At 37.8% G+C, this 22,896-nt stretch overlaps 1 protein-coding gene across 7 annotated transcripts; it reads left to right on the forward strand.

Annotated features, from left to right (window-relative positions):
* Positions 1-1,613: 1,613 nt before the first annotated feature.
* On the forward strand, positions 1,614-20,990 carry LOC103715249 (uncharacterized). Of its 7 annotated transcripts, none has more exons than XM_008802830.5 (7): positions 1,614-1,873; positions 4,204-4,398; positions 5,363-5,479; positions 5,587-5,736; positions 16,753-16,868; positions 19,683-19,741; positions 20,600-20,990. In XM_008802830.5, exons 1-6 carry the CDS (start codon positions 1,697-1,699, stop codon positions 19,693-19,695), a joined length of 768 nt encoding a protein of 255 aa, XP_008801052.1. In that variant the 5' UTR covers positions 1,614-1,696; the 3' UTR covers positions 19,696-19,741; positions 20,600-20,990. The 7 variants fall into 7 exon arrangements, with proteins under 7 accessions (XP_008801052.1, XP_088576352.1, XP_088576350.1 ...); XM_008802837.5 differs by lacking the exon at positions 16,753-16,868 and adding an exon at positions 3,905-4,028 and having other exon boundaries at positions 1,627-1,873; XM_088720227.1 differs by lacking the exon at positions 16,753-16,868 and adding an exon at positions 3,905-4,028 and having other exon boundaries at positions 1,733-1,873; positions 4,171-4,398.
* The last annotated feature ends 1,906 nt before the right edge of the window (positions 20,991-22,896 follow it).

Consider the following 22,896-nt stretch of genomic DNA (forward strand, 5'->3'; position numbering starts at 1 on the left):
CCATCCTCTATTATCCATTCGCTTGCATAAATCTAAAAGCATTCCTCCTCCATCACTCGTCAGCCTGCATATAACTTAAAATGTTCTGTCCTCTATTATCCATCTTTTGCACAAATCTCAAAGTGCTTCATTCTCTGTCATTCATCCATCTGCATATATCTCAAAGCATTTCATTCTCTATCATTCATCTATTTGCACATATCTCAAAGCAATTCATCTTTTGTCATTCATCTGCTAGTATAGATCTCAAAGCACTCGGTCATTTGTTAGTTATCCGCTTGCACGAATCTCAACATGCTCCATCAATTAATGCCAAAATAACAGTCCTTGCTTGCTAAGTTAATGGAAAGTTCAATTCTGAAATTTTACAAAAGTTTAGTCATCAGATAATCCTTATATGATAATATTTTATAATAAAAATAGACGGCTAGGCCACATTGCAATGAATTTGAGATTTTGGTGGCTAATTGATACTTTTAAAATTTTTTGGGTCAAATTGTAAATTGCCCAAACTTTTGAGAGGTATCTCTATAAATTTTTTTTCAAAAAAAACATGCTTCCTTCGTTTGCTTTTGCCATTGCACAATCAACAAAACTATCTTTTGATGAGGTTTGGATCTGAAAATCGTATTCAATAATCTAACAGCCTTGGAATTAGGTGATGAACATTAGTCTTATTTCCTAAAATGTGCGGTTTAATTTGATCCAGATTCACACTATATTAAAAACCCCACATATTATTTTGGTGTTCCATGCCTATTGTGTTCTGTTCACGTACCTAATGAAAGTAAATTATCTAATACTAATCATGGTTCGCAAACTGAACAATGAAAGATTTGCTTTGATTCCTGTTCATGATGCAAAGCCATTTTAGTGATGGCTGCCCGGTAAAATCCACATAATCCATCCACAAAACTCTTAAGTTGTTTTTTTAATTAAATCTCTATGGCATCCAAAAATGGACAGAAATGATTGCCAAGCAGCCATAAAAATAGGCTGCAGATGAATCAAGCTATTCAACAAGATTCAAATAGATAAAAGAAAAGGCTAAACTCGGAAACATTTTTCCACAATTTAGAAGAAGTATGAGTCAATTCATGAAAAAACCCGTTCAAACCCGGTTCGAACGATAGATGATAAATGAATCAAGCTTGAACATACTCTATCAGCCCGACTTAGGCTCGATTGTCATTTTGTTACGGCAAGTTGAGCTCGAGCTGCTCGGTTTGGCTCGGCAATTTTGCCCTCAAATATGGAAGTGATTAATATAATAGCATCTATGGCACTGTGCTGAAAACCTAAGCCCAACCCTCAACCTAAGCATCTTACAATGTACTTGGATTTGGACTGTAAGCTCCCAACTCACATGCCAGCCAGAAAGGTGAGGGGAAAAGTGAACACCTTTCTTCCTTTCTTGCCTTCTTTTGAATCCAAAAAATATCCTTTGTAAATTGCAAAGGTTTCATAACTCTCTGACATCACCAAGGCCAAAGCAGAGAACACTGCATGAGAGAAGCCACTCTCCAGCTAGCAAGCGGACAAAACTAGGAGCGTCCTCTCTCTCTCTCTCTCTCTCTCTCTCTCTCTCTCTCTCTCTATATATATATATATATATATATTCTTACTTTGAGAAAGAAAGGGAGGAGAAACGAAGTTGCCGAGGAGAGTAGAAATAATAAAAGTCGGGGGAGAAGGGATGGGCTCTTCTCCTCACCTGGGGCTTCTCCTGCGGCCTCCAAACCCGGCGCTTTCTCTCTCCCTCGGCCATTGCTTTGCCCTGCAAAACCCTAGCTTTCCTTGCTCCTCCCTCGAGCCTTCTTCCTTCCGTAGGGGATGGCGTGGAGCCAAGAGACCCATCAATTCGAGGCCCACTGTAACACTCTCTTCTTTCTCTATGTTTCTTTTTTCTAAAGGAGGAATGTTTAACCCTGTTTCTGTTGAAAGTTATTGCCCTCTCTCCAGATAGTTTTTTTTAAACCCCTATCTTTCCATGTGGTTGTTGTAGGAAGTGTGCTTCGCGTTTATGGTTGTTTCTATTAGACAAGTTTTGATTTTTTTGAATTCTTTTTTTAGTGTTTTAGAATTCTGGAATCTTTTCTCTTTCCGAGCCATCTCGTGAATTTTAGCGCAATATTTGGGAGTTCATATTGGTAGGCCCTTTGGGGGATTAGATTTATGTTCGTAAGAAAAAAATGTGTCGTGTCTTGGAGATCGTACGGCAATTCCTGTGCAGAATTGGTGAGAAAGAGTGGAGATAGAAGGTATCAGCTAAAATTCTCTTGAGGGGAGTGGGGATATAATGTTATAGTGGGGCTTATCTATGCATGCAGATGCCTGAAGTATTTTGACAATTAAAGATAAATTTCTAATATCAAATGTTTGCACTCAGATATTTGTTTTAGGTTCAGCATTTTCAAATAGCCAATTCGTTTGCGTGTCTTTTAAGTCTAGGGTTTTGCATTCTTCTTTCTATTCTGAGGTATCTCGTGAGTCTTAATGTAATATTTGGCGGTTCGATTCGTTGCATATGGTATGGACTTAGCCTCATGTTGGTAATAAAAAGTTTGCATCTTGGGAATCATTAATAGGTCATACGAAGTAGAAATAGAAGATATCGGGTAAAATTTTTTTTGAGGAGACTAGAAATGCAGTGTTCTAACAGGCCTTATTTGTGCATACAAATGCTGAAAAGGTCTTGGTACTTCAAGATAAATTTCCGATACAACACGCCATTTTTAAATATTGGAAAAATGAATGCATATTTAGTATCTTTTATTGGGTCTTGTAGCATCAACTGATCCAATTTTGATGTTGTTTATCTTGGGTGGTATGCTTAGAATCATTAGAAAGGTAAATTCACTAAAGGTGATATGCTAATCTCAACATGAAATTTGTAGTTCCATAAAGCTTTCTTTTCGATCATGCTAGTGTTGGGCAAGTTCGATGCAAATGGCCTTTTCAAGCGGGTGTGTTTGATGGAAACCTGTGATTCCATCAATTATCATTTATTGTTTCAAGTATGATGCACGTGTATTCAAAAAAGCATTTGAGCTATAATTATGAAGTGATAAATATACTTACTCTTTTTGTTGATATACTTCTCTAGTCTTCCTTTCGTAATTACTGACTGGAGATGAAGTCATGCTTGCTTCTCTCTTTCTTGGCATTATATTTAAAGTATCACCCCTTGAGTCCCTTCAAAAGTACTGCTGGGTTGATTCTCTGAGAGGGGGGAACTGAAAAAAAAAGAAGAAAGAATACATGCCACATTGTTTGTCCTGACACAAAGGCTCTCCCATTATGCATAGTAAAATATGATTGGTTTTATTAGTTTGCCTTGTCAAAATTAGAAATACAACGTGTGGAATTTCAAATGTGGCACTCTTTTTGTATGTATAACATGTTGTAGTTTGATTTCTTGCTTATTCTTCCATGACAATGAACTTTGACATTAATCTTTACTTTTTCCACTTGTAGAGACTGAATATGTACCACCCATGCATCGGGAAAGTATTGCTTTGTGAATTTTGTTTTGTGATTTAAATTTGTAGGCATTGCATGTTTATGCCTGTCATTAACACTTGTAACCAGTCGATGGACATCTCAGACCTTAGCTCTAATTTTCAAGCTTTACAGTTGTGTCATCATAGAATTACATATGAACTAAAAAAAGTATTGAAGAAAAAACAAGTTAAGTAATGACATCCTTGTAAAAAGGTAATAATTAAGTATTTTAAGTATTTTCTACAAAAACCATTTGTAGCTTTTAGTCGACTACTCGACTTTGTATAGGTCGGAAAAGGTTTCTATGTTTTGACTGTTAGTTATGCCTTACACATGATACGAAACACTGTTTGATTCAAGTCTTCATTTTTAGCCTTTTTGTCTAATGTGAATACTGCAGTGTCTCCTTTATTGAGGTTCCACACAAGTTACTTTTCTGGAGAATATGTCAAGGGGCCACAGATCAGGCCTTCTCTCTTTTTCACGCCAAAAATGTCTGTTGACTTTCAACGTGCAGAATTTAGGTGGAACAAATTACTGAGTTCTCTATGATTTTTGTTACATTTGATATCTTTTTTTTCTAGAAGCGTATATTCTTCTCTTGTGTACTTTGTTAATGTTATAGTCTTGTGGTATATTTGGTTTTCACTGATGATTTACTACCAGGGACTGTTTTTTTTTTTCAATGTAATGCTATAGTGGCTTTGTGGATATATGAGAAGAAGTAGGGTTGGAAGTAATTGGGAGAATCAACATAGGAATGAGGCAGTATTGCTTGGGTCTGATGGGGAGAATGGGGTCCAAGTTCCTACACAAGCACGGTCTGTTGTTGAAGGCTCGAACACAGTTGTTGTATCAGAGTACAAGCCGATTCCTGATATCGATTATCTGCAGGTATTTGTTTTCATCACTAAGGCTTAACATCATGGTATATGCAGCTTATGGAGAATTTTCATCGGATGTCTTGTCATCCACATTGGACTTGGCATTGCAATTGATTATTAATCATTAGATGGGATATTTTAACTTGTATTCGAAGAAAGGCTGCAGTGAATTGCCTTGGCAAAGTCGAAAACCAATTAATGAACTTCAAGTATCTTTAAAGCCAAGATATTAATATTTAATCTATTCAATTGATAGACTATGATATTTCTAAAACACCAGCCTCTTGAAATTCTGTGCAGGCCTCTCAATGGAAAATAACAAAAGCATTAATGAAAAAAAAGTTATATGATTCTCTGGAGTTGACTTCTTTAAACTCTTTGAAGTTTATTGCTCATAATATCTCAAGCTGTGGATGTATCTCAGAGATTAAGGTGACATAATCACCTCGTACTTCTTAAATGAGAAGCTGATTTTTTTTTGCCCTAACGTATTCAGTATTAAATACAAATGATGTTTCTTACTCATAGCTTAGATTGTAAGCAAGCATATTCTAAACATTATATCATGGATTTAAACTTTGATTACTCATCACAGAAAGGAAGATGGTTAATATTGTAAGTAAAACAAAAGTATATGCATCCATCTCGAGTATTCTTTGTATCATGCTTGTTAACTTATAATTTCAGCAGTTTGTTAATATTTAAGAATGATATCCGTAGCCTGGAGATTTGATATTACAACTTAGGTTCTTTCAATCTTTACTCATCTCATTCTTATGAACTTGCAGATCAGTTGTCTGCCTTCCTGTACACATTATCAAAACAGTAAAAATAGTAGTTCAACTTTTTAGCTTATGCCTCTATGCACATACATTAATTATCCCTACACATAGATAGCAATGTACAATACACACAGACAGGGTTCGGATTGTTTTGTTTCAGTCCATTTTGATTTCTAACAAATATTCTTGCAGGAATTATTAGCTATTCAACAGCAAGGACCTAGAGTGATTGGTTTCTTTGGGACACGTAATATGGGATTTATGCATCAGCAACTTATCGAGATTCTAAGTTACGCTATGGTGATAACGGTAGGATTTTTTTTCTTTGCTGCTATTCTAGCTACCTATCATTCTTTCGGTCCTTTTTTCACTTAATCATAATTCTGAATATTTAGAACGTGTTCATGTCACTGCAGAAAAATCAAATTTTTACTTCAGGAGCATCTGGGACTAATGCAGCTGTTATCAGAGGTGCTCTAAGAGCGGAGAAGCCAGAGTTGCTTACTGTAATCTTGCCCCAAAGCCTAAAAATGCAACCATCAGAGAGCCAGGAATTATTGTCTAAAGTAAGACTAAAGTTTTTTTTACCTGTTCCAATTTTGAATGACATATATGTAAAAGGGAGCTGCATATGTCTTGTTCCTTTGGCTCAAGATCTGCTGGGGAGCATGCACTTTGAAAAGTCTGGTTATGTATAAGTCATATCATTTGGTTTCTGTTTCTTGCTGTTTCTGTGACAGTCTTAAAATGTGATGATGAATACAGGCATGTTTTGATTATATGCATAGCAAAGGCACTTGGTCTCATTTTAAGAAACTATTCTGATTATATTTTGTCACTTGTTGCCTTTGACAGTTATATTATTGGTAATTACATTTTCTTTTAAAGCTATTTAACAGCTCTTATTTTGGTTTCTTAGGTATCCTTAAGGGTAATCTCTTGCATTTGTGTGCATAACTATATAAGCTAAATATATATGTTGTTCATTCTTGCTGTGCCTAAGCTTCCTTCAGTGTACTAATTTCTACCTTAATATCCTCCTTGTTTATCTAAGGCTTCATTTTGGCTGGAAATTAAGAGACTGAGTAGTTTCAGTATCGTTCTCTTGTGGAGCTGGTGGTAGAGCTATAAGATGAAAGAGCAAGGTAGTCTGTGTAGAGCCCTGATTGCTTGTTATGCTTCATAGTCATAGGCTATTAAAGTTCATTGCTGTCTCTTGGAGTGTTTAATTATTGGATGTAAAGTTATACTAATTATGTAAGAAGATCTGGAATTATATTGGTCCAACAACATCCACTGTGAAATTGTGCTTCGTCATCAGTAGTAATCACCATTTGTGAAGCCAAAAAAAAAAAAAAATTATTCATTCTGCCTTTTCCATTGTGAAACTATGAACAAATTTTTCTATAGTGCCCTTGTACATGCCTTAGAACAAATGAATTGACTTGTTTGTGAATTGATGGTCTGTCCCGAAGACAACTTTTGTTGCTGATAGGTTGTTTCTTCATGCCTTGTTGCATCGTGGCTTGATAATTTCTTTAGGCTATTTAGAAGGATTTAAATGTGCAAGGTTTCTTTTTTGAAGCTCCTTTTGCTAATATATGATAAGTTTAATTGGAGCGGACATTCCCTTTTTGATAGCCATTGGAATAGTGCCGTACGTTCACCTTTCACTGGTGTTATATGCTTGATTTCTTTGTTAATCTCCATATATAATATTATAGCATTATTTGGTTTTGTTATAGTCTTATTTGCTAGTATTTGTTTTCCTTGCGGAGGATTAGGTATAAGCCGCATTTGTTTTTGGCGATAAGAAGTGGCCAACAGGTACTCATTAATAGAATTTTAAAAGATTACTGAAGTCCTCCTGAACTCACTTCGAAGAGTTAGGGGAAGGCACTGATGATCTATATAATAGGTATTCCTTAGAGTAACTCAAGCTGCTTTGGTCAGCCAATCTGCTGCTCTTTTCATTGTGTTGGGAATCCTTATGAATGTTACATGTACTAAACTTGAGTTAGCGTTGCTGGGTATTGTTCAAGATGTGGTGGAAGGTGGATATTCCCAGGTGGAGTTTACCCATGGTTGAAGATTTCATGGAGAAATCAACAATATGTTAGCACCATTATGGAGGTAATACAGTGTTCTATTGCCTACCTTTGAGCAAAGATCTTACCTCAGCCTCCAGCAGGTCCTTAGCTTTTTAGTGCTCAGCATAAGCAATATGAAAGTTGTACTGGTCATCTCAAATAACACCACCCAACCTGGCTGTGTGTTCATCATGTTGCCCAGAGCCATCACTAATTAGATATGCACACAATTGGTTCTTAAAGGGGGATGAATGTGTGCCTTGAATGTTGAGGTTATAATTGGGCAGGTCTGAAGCTTGAGCTAGATGAAGTTTTTGAAGAGAATGGATACGGCATGAGTTCAAATTCTGAAAGAGGTCCTGAAAAATTTACGTTGTCATATGGTGATCCAATATACAGCAATTGAATAATTATGTGAGAAAGTGTAACTACCTTCCTTGTAATTCTCAAATTCTGAACCTTCCAGAGTTAGAGATAATACATGTACAGTGATATAAAAGGGAAATGTGAATCTTGGAATTTTTCTTGGAGGATTCTATCTATTAACTTTTTTATTGAAAATGGCCTTCGCTTATACAATCCCCATACTTAATAGAATAAGGAAAAATGTCACCAATCTCTCCCTTCTCTTTCCCCTCCCCTCCCCACAAAGCTGCTCAGGTTGTGTGCAGATCTTCTCCCTTTTCTTCTCTCTCTTTCCGATCCACTCACTCAAGATGATCTTTTGATATTATCTCAATGTCTTGCCATGTTTAGCCTTCCATGCCTTTTTTATTTTTAATGCCTTATTAGATTTCAAAGAGAAATCAATACTTACCATAAAAATCATGAATGTGGATGCTTTTTAGTTTATGCCATTTCTCCAATTTGTTACTTTTCATTTTCTTTCTTTTATAATCAATTTTATGGATTCAATATTTTTCATTTCCTTTTTTTTAAACGTCTTATTTATTATATGATCTTAATTAGTATTCTTATTTTTTAATTATTTTCACTAATGTGTGTGCGCGCCTTTTTGTAGTAGTTTTCAAGGACAACCATTAGACTTGGTCGTCACAATTAGTTGGTATAATTTGTCATTTCTTATAAAATGTATTTATATGTAACTGTACATTTTCTTTTGTATATGTAGTAAAGCTGGCTCCACTCATGTACCTCAATGAAACAATGTATGGTGCAACTTTGGCCTTTATTGTTCTTGATCTTTCATCAATTTGCAGCTATTGCTCCCAATACCCTTGCCTGGCTAAAAAAAGAATTAAACAACTCATTTATTTCTATCCATGTCCCCATTTTGGCTGCAGCTTTTAATCTCTATTGGTTTAAAAGTAATTCTCCTAATTCCATTTTTGCCCTATTGTGCCTGAACAATTAATGCTAGCCTCTCTCTGTCTCCCCACAAAGATTTTGGGACCTCGCTCTGAAAATCATTTATAGAGAAGCTTTGGGCAAAGGTGTTGTTCTGGTTGTTGTCCTGCTAACTTTGCCTAGGGAACCCCCCTTTTATTTGTTTTTGGCCGAATATCTGCCCTTTCTGGTTGTTGCGCCCCCTCTTTGCTCTTTCCATGACAATGACCTCATCTTGGATATATTTTGGTAGTCATAGTGTTGATCCTTTCCCCATCCAAAATGATTGTTTTCCTTGCAGCTTCAAAGCAGAAGCCTGTGCAGTTCTTCATATACATGCTCAAGGGGCTACATGGGGCATTTCTACATTATCTTACTCCAATAATTTGTGGAGGGAAGCAGTCAGCTTGTAGAGGCATGAGTTGGTATAAGTGATGCGGAACAAAATGCTGAAATGCTATTCAAAAAATTTTATTCCTTTTTTTAAATTCGAGACAATGTGAATCGGTGACGATTAAGAAATCCTCACTAAATTAAGGCACCTCGATCTATTTTTAATATGAACCGGGTTAAGCATAAACTTGGGTTTTCTCATCTAATTTCCAATAACGATCTACTCATGAATATAATTGTGGAAAGGTCTCACCGATAAGAAGATTGGATTCCTGGAAGAGGGAGGACGGATCCACGGGTCCTGGCTGTGGTCGGGTCGCCCTTCGTCTTCGCACACGACGAACTCCGAGTAGACCTGAAACAAAACTATGGGGGATTAATTTCTGTGGACTAAATATGGATACGGATAAACTCTAACTAAGATAAATAACCTAGACGACGGATCGTCGGATCGGGGAAGGAATCCGGACGGGAGAACAGAAGCCGGAGAATGTGCGCCGCCTGCGCTAGAAAGAGGAAACCGGAAGAAGGGGAGAGGCCGCTTGATGCGCTGCTTGCGCTAGAAGAACTTGCGGAAGACAGGGAGAAGCCGCTTTCACTCAAGAGGAAGGGAGAACTCAAGGGGAGGGAAGCAAGAGAGAGAGCCTCAGCTCTTTCTTTTCAAAATACTCAAAACACTTTCATATTCATTTGCTTAATTCATTCATACCTGCCCTTTAAACATAACAAGAGGCCTATTTATAGGCAGGGGAAACCCAAGTTACAAGACAAAATAAAACTGGTGACCGTTGGATTAAATGGATAGGGGCCATGGGATCCCTGTTGAAGACGTCTTGAATCGCGATGCTTTGGACGGTGGAAGGCATTGATGGCTGACCGGGTGATGGGAGAATAATCCTGAAAAATCGCTGAATGCAGGCTTCCTTCTTCTCTTCTCCGCGGGAAAGAAAATGCAACGATTGATGGCCTGGTTCCAAGAAAATCGCAGCAAGGAAGGAACCGATTGATCTTCCCTTGGTCGGCTGGAACAGCGGTTGCTTCCGTGGAACATCTTGGGATGAGGCGATCTCGAAGAAGCCTTGGAAAGGAGGAAACACCGGCTGGTTGGGAACCGGATGGATGCAACGCGATGCTGGAAGGCAGTGGCAATATTCCTTCGGTTTGGCTGGGCGTTCTTCTTGGGATGAAGCCGTTTTGGAAAGAGGAACGGGCGATATGGATCTGCTGAAAAGGCTTGGGATGGCATCGGTTTGTTCTAGGAACCCATCGCAGGAATTAAAGGCATTGAATCGGCAACTTCCTTCTTGCTGTTGCCGATCGGTTGGGCGATGGAATCAGGTGCAGGAAATGATTAAATGACAAGGACTCAATACTACTTAGACTGGACCGACATTGACTTGACTCAACATTACTTGAACTGGACTTGAATTGGATTGGACCTGATACGAACTTGTCTTAACACAAAAATTAACTGGACTCAAAAATTAAAATTTCTGGATGCAAATAAAAAAAACTGGCATAACAGATAAACCAAAAATAAATGGCAGATAGGCTGGTGTCCCCACCAATTCTCCCAGGCTGAAAAAAATTCGACTCCGTCGAATGGAATATGGTTTGGACCTGGTAGAATGTCAGGGAAAAACTGATGCAGCTCTTCTCGGGTTAGCCATGTGTCAAGATTTTAGGTTGACCTTACCAACGAACCATGCACCTCAGGTATCCATTCCTCCAAGTAGAAATATTCTGCTCGTCCAGGATTCTCAATTAAGGAATGCCGTACCGGCCCGTACCGGCCGGTACGGGCCGGTACGTACCGGTCCGGTCCCTGACCGGTACCAGACACAGATGAAAACCGGTATTTCCAGTTTTCTTCTGTGAACCGGCCGGTACGGAGACCGTACCGGCCGGTACCGCTTGGTACCGGCCTCGTACTGGTGCGAACCGGTCGGTTCGCACCGGTACGGTGTTTTTTTTGGGGGGGGGGAACCACAGCGCCTCGCTGTGGTTTTTTTTTTTTTTTTTGATGGGAAAGAAAGTGGTCCGGACCGGTACCGTACCGGTCCGGCCGGCCACCGGTACGCCGATCCGGACCGGTACGGCGGACCTTGTTCTCAATGCTATCGTGTTTCTTCAAAATTTCTGGCCGTGGACACTCAGGTGGGGTTCGCTCTTAAAAGATGGATCAGGCTCAATATCTCACTGGGTATCGTTATTGCCTTTATGCATAACCAGATTAGAAATATTAAAAGGTAGAGCTGATGCCATAATTCATATATTTGATCCACTATTCTTTAAAAAAAAAATTTTCAAAAAAACTTTTTTTTTAAAAAAAAAAGGAACTCGACTGATATGCATGCAATGTAATTGCTGACTCTAATGACTCTAAATGCAAATTTACTCTACTGGACTCTTAGGTTGCTGACCATCGCTCTGTGGAAGGTATGCAGATGCAAATTTTCATTTTATCCCTAATAAATGCCACAAAGTTTTCTTAACATATTTGGCAAATCGAGTACGCTTCCATGGACAGTCAGGTATTGGTATTAGTGAGTACAGTCCAGGGTTGTATTTTTTCCCACTGAATCCTATAGGGTCTCTTCTATTAGCTTTCTTAGGATATAGAATGATGTTTTTGCTTTCGAAAGTGGTATCTTGATCAAGCAACCCATGCCTTCCTAGGGTTATACCGCCAACATTCCTAGGAGGGACGTCATACCTTATATCTTTCTCATATGATTGGAAGTGAACAGGTAAGGTATTAGAGATAGTGATAATCGGCCAATTTATATTTTCCTCTGGTTGGGCCGGGTTGCATTCCAAATTAATTACCTTTGGTTCTAGCTGAACTTCCTTAATTGGACTTGGTTCATGATAGGCTTCAGCTAGGTCTGGGTCTGCTATATAAATTTCCTCACCTTCTAAAATTTCTTCCGAGTATTCTTTTTCAGTTACTCCAAGGTTCAAAAGTTCGGAGGGGCATTGGCTCGCAAGGTGACCTTCTCTGGTGCAGTTGAGGCATCTGATTTTGGAGATACTTGCTTTAGGCTTCTTGACCAGGGTGCTATGGTTCTTACATTTCTCCCGGGTTTGAGAACTAACTGGTGGAAGACAGTTGGGTGCGGCAACCATAGGACTGGGTCTGGGGTTACTTGCTATGGAGGGATTTTTCATATCCCCATGTTTTTCTAGGGAATTGAATCGAACACACAACTTGCCTAATTTGTGATTGATCTCCTCAAGAGCTGAAAGAACTGGGGATTTCATTTTTTTTTTTTTCAGAACAGGACCTCGTAGTTAACCGAAAATTTGGAAATACTTCGAGATTGATTTCCAAATCTCCCTTTGTGGTTGAATACCCCCTTTTTGTCTAGTTTCAGAGTTGCCCAAATTTGAGATTTTTTGGCAATTTCTAGGGACGGGGAAATTTAGTTTGAACAGTGGTATGTATACTGGAATTCAGGAGCAGGGTGACGTGTAGGGTGATTCGGAGATTTTTCTCAGGGACCAAACAGTCTCCGATTTTAATGAAATTTAGACCCACACTTTCTAACTAAGTCGGTAAGCTATCCCTAGGTTTTCAGAATTTTTCAAGCCTTGTGGACGCAGGAATGGATGAAACACCGAAGGGGTGTTTACGTGGGCTGTTGCAGAACAGGGCTGGACGTGCAGACCTGTTTCAGGAATTCTTTCGGGGATCAAACGATCTCCGACGGTACTGAAATTTTTTATCGTATGTCCCACGGAGGTCTAGAAACGAGTCCTAATTTTTTTTAATTTTTTTTTTTTGACACTACTAGGTACGGGAATTAATGAAACTAGGAGGATGATGCAGAGCTAAATTTAGCAGGCTGAATGCTTGATGAATTGCCGAAATGTGAACTAAGATGCAGGCCTATTCTTAATGTAATGCGGAATGCAGACTGCTAAGGTATGACGATGCCCAAATAAACTATACTTAGAAAGGATGCGGAAAGATTAAAACTGGTGCCCTAGTAAACTTGCTCTGATACCAAGTTGATGCGGAACAAAATGCTGAAATGCTATTCAGAAAATTCTATTCCTTTTTTTAAATTCGAGAAAATGTGGATCGGTGACGATTAAGAAATCCTCACTAAATTAAGGCACCTCGATCTATTTTTAATATGAACCGGGTTAAGCATAAACTTGGGTTTTCTCAACTAATTTCCAATAACGATCTACTCATGAATATAATTGTGGAAAGGTCTCACCGATACGAAGATTGGATTCCTGGAAGAGGGAGGACGGATCCATGGGTCCTGGCTGTGGTCGGGTCGCCCTTCGTCTTGGCACACGACGAACTCCGGGTAGACCTGAAACAAAACTATGGGGGATTAATTTCTGTGGACTAAATATGGATACGGATAAACTCTAACTAAGATAAATAACCCAGACGACGGATCGTCGGATCGGGGAAGGAATCCGGAAGGGAGAACAGAAGCCGGAGAATGTGCGCCGCCTGCGCTAGAAAGAGGAAACCAGAAGAAGGGGAGAGGCCGGTTGATGCGCTGCTTGCGCTAGAAGAACTTGCGGAAGACAGGGAGAAGCCGCTTTCACTCAAGAGGAAGGAAGAACTCAAGGGGAGGGAAGCAAGAGAGAGAGCCTCAGCTCTTTCTTTTCAAAATACTCAAAACACTTTCATATTCATTTGCTTAATTCATTCATACCTGCCCTTTAAACATAACAAGAGGCCTATTTATAGGCAGGGGAAACCCAAGTGACAAGACAAAATAAAACTGGTGACCGTTGGATTAAATGGATAGGGGCCATGGGATCCCTGTTGAAGACGTCTTGAATCGCGATGCTTTGGACGGTGGAAGGCATTGATGGCTGACCGGGTGATGGGAGAATAATCCTGAAAAATCGCTAAATGCGGGCTTCCTTCTTCTCTTCTCCGCGGGAAAGAAAATGCAACGATTGATGGTCTGGTTCCAAGAAAATCGCAGCAAGGAAGGAACCGATTGATCTTCCCTTGGTCGGCTGGAACAGCGGTTGCTTCCGTGGAACATCTTGGGATGAGGCGATCTCGAAGAAGCCTTGGAAAGGAGGAAACACCGGCTGGTTGGGAACCGGATGGATGCAATGCGATGCTGGAAGGCAGTGGCAATATTCCTTCGGTTTGGCTGGGCGTTCTTCTTGGGATGAAGCCGTTTTGGGAAGAGGAACGGGCGATATGGATCTGCTGAAAACGCTTGGGATGGCATCGGTTTGTTCTAGGAACCCATCGCAGGAATTAAAGGCATTGAATCGGCAACTTCCTTCTTGCTGTTGCCGATCGGTTGGGCGATGGAATCAGGTGCAGGAAATGATTAAATGACAAGGACTCAATACTACTTAGACTGGACCGACATTGACTTGACTCAACATTACTTGAACTGGACTTGAATTGGATTGGACCTGATACGAACTTGTCTTAACACAGAAATTAACTGGACTCAAAAATTAAAATTTCTGGATGCAAATAAAAAAAACTGGCATAACAGATAAACCAAAAATAAATGGCAGATAGGCTGGTGTCCCCACCAATAAGAGCTTCAAGAAGAGGCACTGGAGTTTTTCTGAGGCTGTTCTACCATTCATTATCTTGTTGCAGTGAGTGTTTGGCTTGGATGTGGATGGTTCTCCAGCTGTCTGGCGCATGGAAATGCCATTGATTTATCTCCTTGTGCCCATTGCTTAGATGGAGAGTTTATCCAGTGGCTAGATTTGGAAAGAAGAAGGCCTTGAGATCAATGACACGTGGAAATGTTGACTTCCTCCCTGTGCTGTGTGGTTTAATGGATTGGTCCATCAGACCTGCTACTGATTGTGCGTTGGTTGTTGCCTGCAGTGGCTTGTTCTTGAGTAAAAGCCATCATTGCATCTCAAACCTATTCTCATTATAATAGTAAAGATTTAATAAATTATTGTGATATAAGACACGGCAAGGTTCTATTCAGTCCAAGGTAGTTGGCAAAGTGGTCCTAGGTTGACATGGTATGAGATGATTGTCGAGTCAACGTGGGATAAGTTGGTGGGATTCACTTCGTTGAACCATTCATGGACTGTTGCATCCAGTGCAATGGTTGATTGAGAACCAGTTTGGTAACATGTTTGGACTGCTAGCTTTTTCCTATACATAAACATTTTTTTTGCTTAAGTGTTAGTTTGAAAGCAATATAAGAAATGTTATAACTTTGGAGAAGACAAGCATTAGTTTGCTTCAAAGGGTGTGAACATTGCTACAAGCGCGAGCTCTAATACCAAAACTTTTCCTGCACCACTAGCATGCCACATGGCATGGGGGTTGGTGCAGCCACCCGTGAATGCAGTTATTAGGTACTCAACCTACAGTTTAGACAAACAGATGTTGTAGCATTATAACGTCCATGGTGGGGGAGGGAGTTTGTTACATTATATATGTTAATAGCGGGTATTTAAATAGCAAAAGCAGCAGGGAGCCCTGGTCCAGGAGCGACCAGCAACTAGCGGAAGCTTTGCAGGATGTGAGGGAGTAAGAACTAAGGACTCGTTTAGTTCGTGGGAAGAATTTTGTCTCACTAGAATGTTTTTTCTAAGAAGATGATTTCTAGGAATATGATGCATGAAAAAATGGTTTTGGCATGTTAAGTTGATTATGGAAAAGTGGCACATTCTAGAATGGCTTATGTCAGGGAAAGTTGTATAAAATACCTTTATATCCTTAATAAAGGGAAAGGTCTTTTCTATGAATTTTGATGGCTTAAGGGTACTTTTGGAGAAAAAAAGGAAACCCCAATTTTCAATTGCCAAAGAAGTGGCTTTTCTATTCTCCCATGGGTTTTTCTTTTTCATAAAACATGGAAATCTTATTTTCATGGGAAAGCTATTTTCTTATCTCTCTTTTTTGAAAATTCCAACCAAACAAGAGGTATTTCTTTGTTTTTCTATTGACTGCACTTTTTTCTTCTTCTTTTCTAGCGAACCTAACGAGTCCTAAGAAGGAACCATAAGATGAGAGAAAGTGAGATCCTATGACAGCAAACAATTTGATACTTCACCAAAAATATGAATCAACCAACACTTCTAATCAAGGTTCGTCGAATCGGTACGGAGACCTGTACCGGTTGGCGATCGGTACGGTTCAGTACCGGTTCGAACCGAATGGAACCGTCCGGTTTTGTCAATTTTCGGCCGGTTCCGACCACATCCAATCAGGGCTAGGGGCCGGAACTGTTTTTCATTGGAGAACCGATCCGGTCGGAGACCGGATCGGCTCGGTTTGGGTTGAACCGGCCGGTATAGCTCGGTTCAGCAATCATTGCTTCCAACTAATACTTCTGCCTAGATATAGTAGGTTGGCAACCATCTTGCATTGTGACCATTGGTCAATAAAAAGCATGGCAGCTGTTTAACACACCTTATGCTACGAGGAAACTTAGGGAGTATTATAACATTACCAAATTGAGAATGTTGCTTGTTTTTAGACATGTTATGTTTCATATTTTTCAATTTTAAGAATATTATAAAATTATTGCATACACCTCTATGGTTTGAGAGACAGAAAGCGAACATTAATCATTATAAATCCAATTTTTATAAAGATTGAGAATAGATAACATTGTGTTTTGCAAATGTGACCTTGAAGTGTTCTTCCATTTTCAGTTCAATTGCTTATTATTTATGATGGAGTGTGCAAGGTAATTGTGAATATCTGATATGCATAGACAACATTGAGAAGTTATTTACGTTATCTCTAAACTGTGAAAATGCAAGGTAATTGACATATTTGATACTCAAATCAATTTTTCCATCAATTATCCAAATTGGTTGTTTGCAATCTGGCTTTCACATCAACCGCGCCAAATCATCCATGGCATGATAATTAAGAGGTGAAGTATGCTATCTTTTAGTTGTTTGTAATCTCGCTTTCACATCAACTGCGCCAAATCATCCATGGCATGATAATAAAGAGGTGAAGTATGCTATCTTTTAGTTGCATTTCCTTTTCTAGTTTTCAATCAATTTTCTTAATAAAAAGGAATTTTTTCAATTTTTGGTCATGAAAATAATGTTGCCTGACTATGAACTGGATTTTAATAAATTTCTTAAACGATTAAGCTATTGAACTACTCATGTATAGCATGTTTCGGTTTCCTTTTTTTTTTTTGATGTAAAGGGAGGCAAAAAGGAGCCACCCAATTTCAGTTTCCTAGTAATGCATAATGATCAAGCAATGCGAGTTCTCCTGTTGGACATTATATACTAATTTAAAGAGTAGATTACAAAATCCCCTTAAGGTTTATCTTTATTATACTTACACTTAATTATTTGTAAACCAACAATTTTACCTAGTCAAATTAACGGTGTTAGTGAAAGCTTTACCTCATATAAAAAATCAAAATTGCCCTTGGATGGGAAGGAGGATGCACATGTTTTCTTATGTCCTTGGGTGGCCGTTATGTCACTTAAAGTTATTGTGGTCATTTACGAAATTTTTTCTGACATAGCATTTAGGTCTCGTTTAAGGTTAACAGTTTGATAAACGTTTTGTTAAGTTATGGGTTTAAGTGTTGGATAGAAATAAACCTTTGGGAGTAAGCATAGTTTTTTCAAACTATTAAATGTAAGAATAATTTACCCCTAATCTTAGGGGTTTTTTGTAATTTACTCTATTTTGAATTGATGAAAGTCGATAAAGTCCTATAAGCAATGAACCCCCTATAGTTAGAAAGCACCTGCCTAGGCTTAATGTATCCCGTGTTCAACTTGCTTAGGTCTAGCTGCCCAGGTTTATGCAGGCCAACCACCTAACTAGTGCCAAGCAAACTGCATGTACCTAGGTGTCTCAAGTGAGTTAAATTTGACAATTTTTCCTTTTCTCCTCAATTGGTTGGGTATTAGGCAGACAGGTTAGAGTACTAACCATTTAGGCCACGAGGTCATAGCTCCTTGTCTCTTACTGCTGCTCCGAATCCTTAGTTACAAGTTATAGGTCCCGTAAAATCTTTTGTTAATTGTAATTTCAGCTTAAAATTGGCTGCTTGTCATTTGGTAGAGTTGCCTGTTGCATTAAATTATATTGGACACTTGTTCTTCTGGATGATTAATAAATATTTTTCAATAAATTTAGGAAAAAAGTAATGTTAGTAGTTAATGTCTTGCTAATCTCATTTAGGTCCTTAGGATAATTTACATCTATGTACGGATTTAAGGATGTGCCTGACTTTTACCTAAGTGTTGACTTGCTGCATAATATAACTGCCTTTTAAAACAGCCGAAGCACTAGCAGACCACTGTAAAAGTCAGCACTTAGGTAAAAGTTGCATTTTTTGTCTATGCACGCATTTACCTATGTGCCTCACTTAGCTATATGGGCCCAAGCATCATGTCTATTTAAGCACAAAGCTTGGTGACTCATGCTGCTGTGCAACACCCTTTTTAAAGAACCATTTTTTTATATATTAATGACAGTTTAAGTATCTTCTTTCTTGATGGATGGAACCATTTATTCAAGTTTTGTACAACATCAAGATAGACTTGGAAGCAGAAAGAAACTGCACAACTGCCAACTCCAGGCTCAGGAATCTCCAGCAAAGCCTTTCTGCAATTAGGAAAAAGGAAAAGACTGTACTAGCAAGGAGCTTGTATTTCCCCTCCACATCCCAGTAGTTGTGCAATGATTTGTCTCTGAGCATTGAAAATCCTATCTATGATTCTATATGCACTATGTACCGACAGATTTCCATGGGTGGAATTGAATGTTTGGGTGGGGGAGTGGGGGTTCAAGTTCTTATTCTGAAAAGCAGGCGTTGGTGAAACAAATGATAAAGAGAAAACACCCAGTATCGATATCAATGTTGCAAAACCAGTGCATATATGACTGCCATAAATTGGTTGCTTCTCTTTGTATGGAGGGTGTGGGCAGGTGTCCTTTCAGTGAATTCTTTATTTGATTACTGCTGGTTCAGAAATTAAAAAGAAAAATATAATGATTCAACAACCTTCAAAAGTGCCCCTTTTCTTTTTTTATTTACTAATCTTTTGCAGATGAATACCCAACTGCATTCTTTTATTTTTTTTATTAACCAAGTGATAGACAGATAATAAGGAATTAAGGACCAAAAAATCTTTGCATGGAAGCATGTTCATGGAGGGGAAAAATGAGTGAAGTTGTCGAGATCAGACCCTGGAATATGTGGTATGATGATATGGTTACGAGGAACCGTCAAAATGTGGCTGTTGATATCATGGCCGGAGGCATAGGGCACCATCAATGCAGAATTTTCTGAAATTTGTTGTAACATGCTTGTTTAGCTAGCTACTGTATCACGAAATCAGTTTGAACATTTTGATATTTCCAAATTTCCTTTTTGTTATTGTTAGTTCTTGTCAAACAAGTAGCTGGAATAACCACTAATTGAAATCTGAAACTTCTTAAAATGTCATCCACCTTGGTTGCCCTTAATGCATCTAGCATCATGATTCTGGGATCATCAAGTTGAATAATTTCTTGTTTGTGTATACATTCAAAGACATAGTTTTTGCTACTTTTAGTGCGAAAGAAATTAGTCATTATTTCTGCTGGACAAGTAAATTCATGAAAGTGACTTTGATATACTAGTGAGTTTGTTTGGTCAGTCGCATCTTGAAAAGCTAGTCTTTTTTTGATTTTTTCTTTTAATGACTTTGTTTTCATTTTGCAGGTTAAAAATCTGATTGAAAAACCTGAGAATGATCATCTGCCATTGATTGAAGCTAGCAGGTATGGTACTGGCGCTGCATTTACCTTTTCTCATCCACGATCACTAATTTTGAAGAATGATTGACAATTGACAAAATTTTGCACCCAAGTTGAACTTTCTGCTCAGTTTTACAGGTTTAGAAGGGTTGGGATTTGGTACTGGTATTGGTGCTTACTAGTTTGTGACTTCATCAATTTGTTCTCTTACAATCTGAGTTGAGAAGAGAGCATCATGATCATTTTATAATGATTCAACCCATTGTTGGATCCATAGGATCAGCTGATCATACCCATTTTCAACGCTGCTTAGGAAATTGGATGCCTGATTGCTGTTGTATCACGACTCTTTCTTCCACCATGAGCGAATTGTTGAAAGACTTAAATTGCATCAACTCCTTTATTGTTCTAGGATTATGACCATTAAGATTATAATATGAACAAAATGTATTCCAGTTCTTGCATGCATACTGCCGAAATCTGACTGTCTCCCTCTTTCAAGTACACAAAGAAAAGCACTGCATTTTACTCTAATTGTAGACAAAAATCATTTTTCCTGAATTGCTGATAATAATTTCAAGCTGTGAAGAATAATTGGATCAATTCTGTAAAGAATCAGGCTGCATTAAGTTTTATGTCATGGTGAAGCTGTCCTACATTATACATGGCTTGTGGTGGCTCAGCCCTCATTTACCACATTTACTTTTTTGGATTGTCATTATTTGTAGGAATAATAGGAAATGCAGGGAAAAGAAGACTTTATTTTCTTAGTTCATGATACCCTTCTAATATTCTTTTGCATTGTGAATGAATGATATATTTTCGAGTCTCTTTCTAGAAGGGAATAGATATTCTGCTAACACTTTGGTGCTGGAACAACAGGCTGTGCAACATGGACATTCTCTCAAAGGTACAGCAAGTCATCTGTTTTGCATTTCATGACAGCAGATTGCTCATGGAGACCTGCCAGGAGGCAAAGAATCTTCGAAAAATTGTTACTCTCTTTTACTTGGATTGATCATATACATTGATAAGAGATTCTAACATTTGCTTTTAGGCTGGCAGATGGGGATCCTTCCCTCAATTATTACTTTGTTTTCTTATCAATGTTTTTTGGGGAATTAGATGTATTTGTCCTGGGGATAGAAGGGAGGCATTTCATTATTTTCATTCTTGGATAAAAGGCAGCAGAAGATGCAATGAAGTTGTCATTGTTTATTGGTGCATGCAAGAAATTTATATTGCTGTCAATGGCTATAGTTTTTGTCAGAAATATTTTGTTTATTTCCGAGTCATAATTCCAAAGCAAGCTATAACAGGAACTTCTCTCTCCCCCTCTCTCATACAATGTTATCGGATCTTTAGGGCTTGGCAGAGTTTTAGTTGTATACAGTCAAAAACTTCATAAGGACAATTTCAGCTGTAAAATTTTTGCAGAAATGACCTACTCTATTTTTATGTTTTTTAAATCAATTCTGAACTTATTTGTTTTTTCTGCAAAACTGACCATTTTTTAAATTTTTGGACACTTTTATCCTTGCTTCAAAAATATACACTCTAGAGTCTAGACATTGCACACTTAACAAATGCGAATTCAGCATTAAAAATATTTATAACTGTATTAAGAAAATGTATGTGTGCACGCTTAACAAATGTGAATTCAGCATTAAAAATATTTATAACTGTATTAAGAAAATGTATGTTTGCTATCGAAATATGGGCATTTATTGTTTGTTTATAAAAAACAATGTGTATTCAACTCCATTTAGACATATGTTTTTGGCTGGAGTATTTGCGCGAGACATATTAACGTATCTTAAAATTTTAAAATTGGACTGTCCCTACCCCCCGCAATAAAAAAACAGGAAAGGAAAAAAAATCTGAATGCCAAGAAAGAAAAAATGGTCTCTTATGTGCAAAATTCCATTTTGTGTGGTATCAGCTCATATTAAACAGGTTGTTGTTAATGGTGGCTTCACTTTTCCTTTTTCACTTTTCCAATATTCTATCCCCGTTAATAAATAGAGGTAATAATATCTTCAGCTGGTGTTGGAACTTGGCCTTGAATTTTCAGAAATAAAAGAGCAACTCGAAAAATTATTGAATAGGTTTGTTGGGGAATATATCAGGTTGAATTTAATACTTGGATCAGATCAAAGAAAGATATAATTTGTATGTCACAATTATATTCATGTGAACAACCTTCCTATCTGGTGATCATGGTATAATGATGAAAAATCTAGGGCATGCGATGGCAAATGATAAAATAATGAGCAGATCTCTCAGATAATCGTTAATTGGTTGGACGAGGTACATAATTAAGATGTAGGCATATCTGGTTGGTAGAACTATCGAATGTTGGTGTCATTGTTTTTTCAGGGTTTTTAGTAAGGGTTATTGGGTAGTAATCATTCACGAATGTATTAAGTGGCGCCTCTGCAGATTTTTATCACGTCCTCTCTAAAATTGCTACTTGTGTTAACCATGGTTTGTTTGGTTTCCTCACATGTACAAAAAGGTGAATATAGATGGAAATACAATATTTTTGAATGCAATGCAGTCCATTAAACATCATTTTTAAAGCAAACTCCTTGATTGCACTGATTTGTCCAAAATGTCTTGTATGATTTTCATTTTTTTTTTATAATGATCATATCTCTGAAAATTGATAAAAGAAAGCACAACATAGTTCATATCTAAATTGAATATCACAGAGATGAAGTCCTCAAATTCTTACTACAGTTCCATTGTAAGTACATTCTTCTCTAAACCAACATACCCGAAAAATAATGTATAGGAGCTAAAATAATGTATATATTTATCAAATTAGTTGTAATGCATGTGATAACTAAAAATCTTAGATATAGGGTATGTTTTAATAAGATTATAAGTATGGGCGAGGTATTAACAACCTTCTTCGTAAATTTTAAAATTTATTTTTTTATATTTTTTTAATCTAAATAAATTTGTAGATTTTATATGATCATGAACCACTATGAATATGAACTTTGAAGGATATAACATTCTTATTAAGTATCAATGTTGTTGGAATTATTTTTTTAATAGAAACTTAGCATGCTTCAAGATTTTAAGTATTTATGGTAGAAATCAAGTAAAGAATTTCAAAAAATTGAAAATTTGTAAAATGTAGCCACTGCTACAACCTACCTTTAACTTGT

The sequence above is a fragment of the Phoenix dactylifera genome, chromosome 4, assembly GCF_051530095.1.
Source record: "Phoenix dactylifera cultivar Ajwa chromosome 4, Ajwa_hap1_PhDact_Kaust_v1.1, whole genome shotgun sequence".
Lineage (NCBI taxonomy): Eukaryota > Viridiplantae > Streptophyta > Magnoliopsida > Arecales > Arecaceae > Phoenix > Phoenix dactylifera.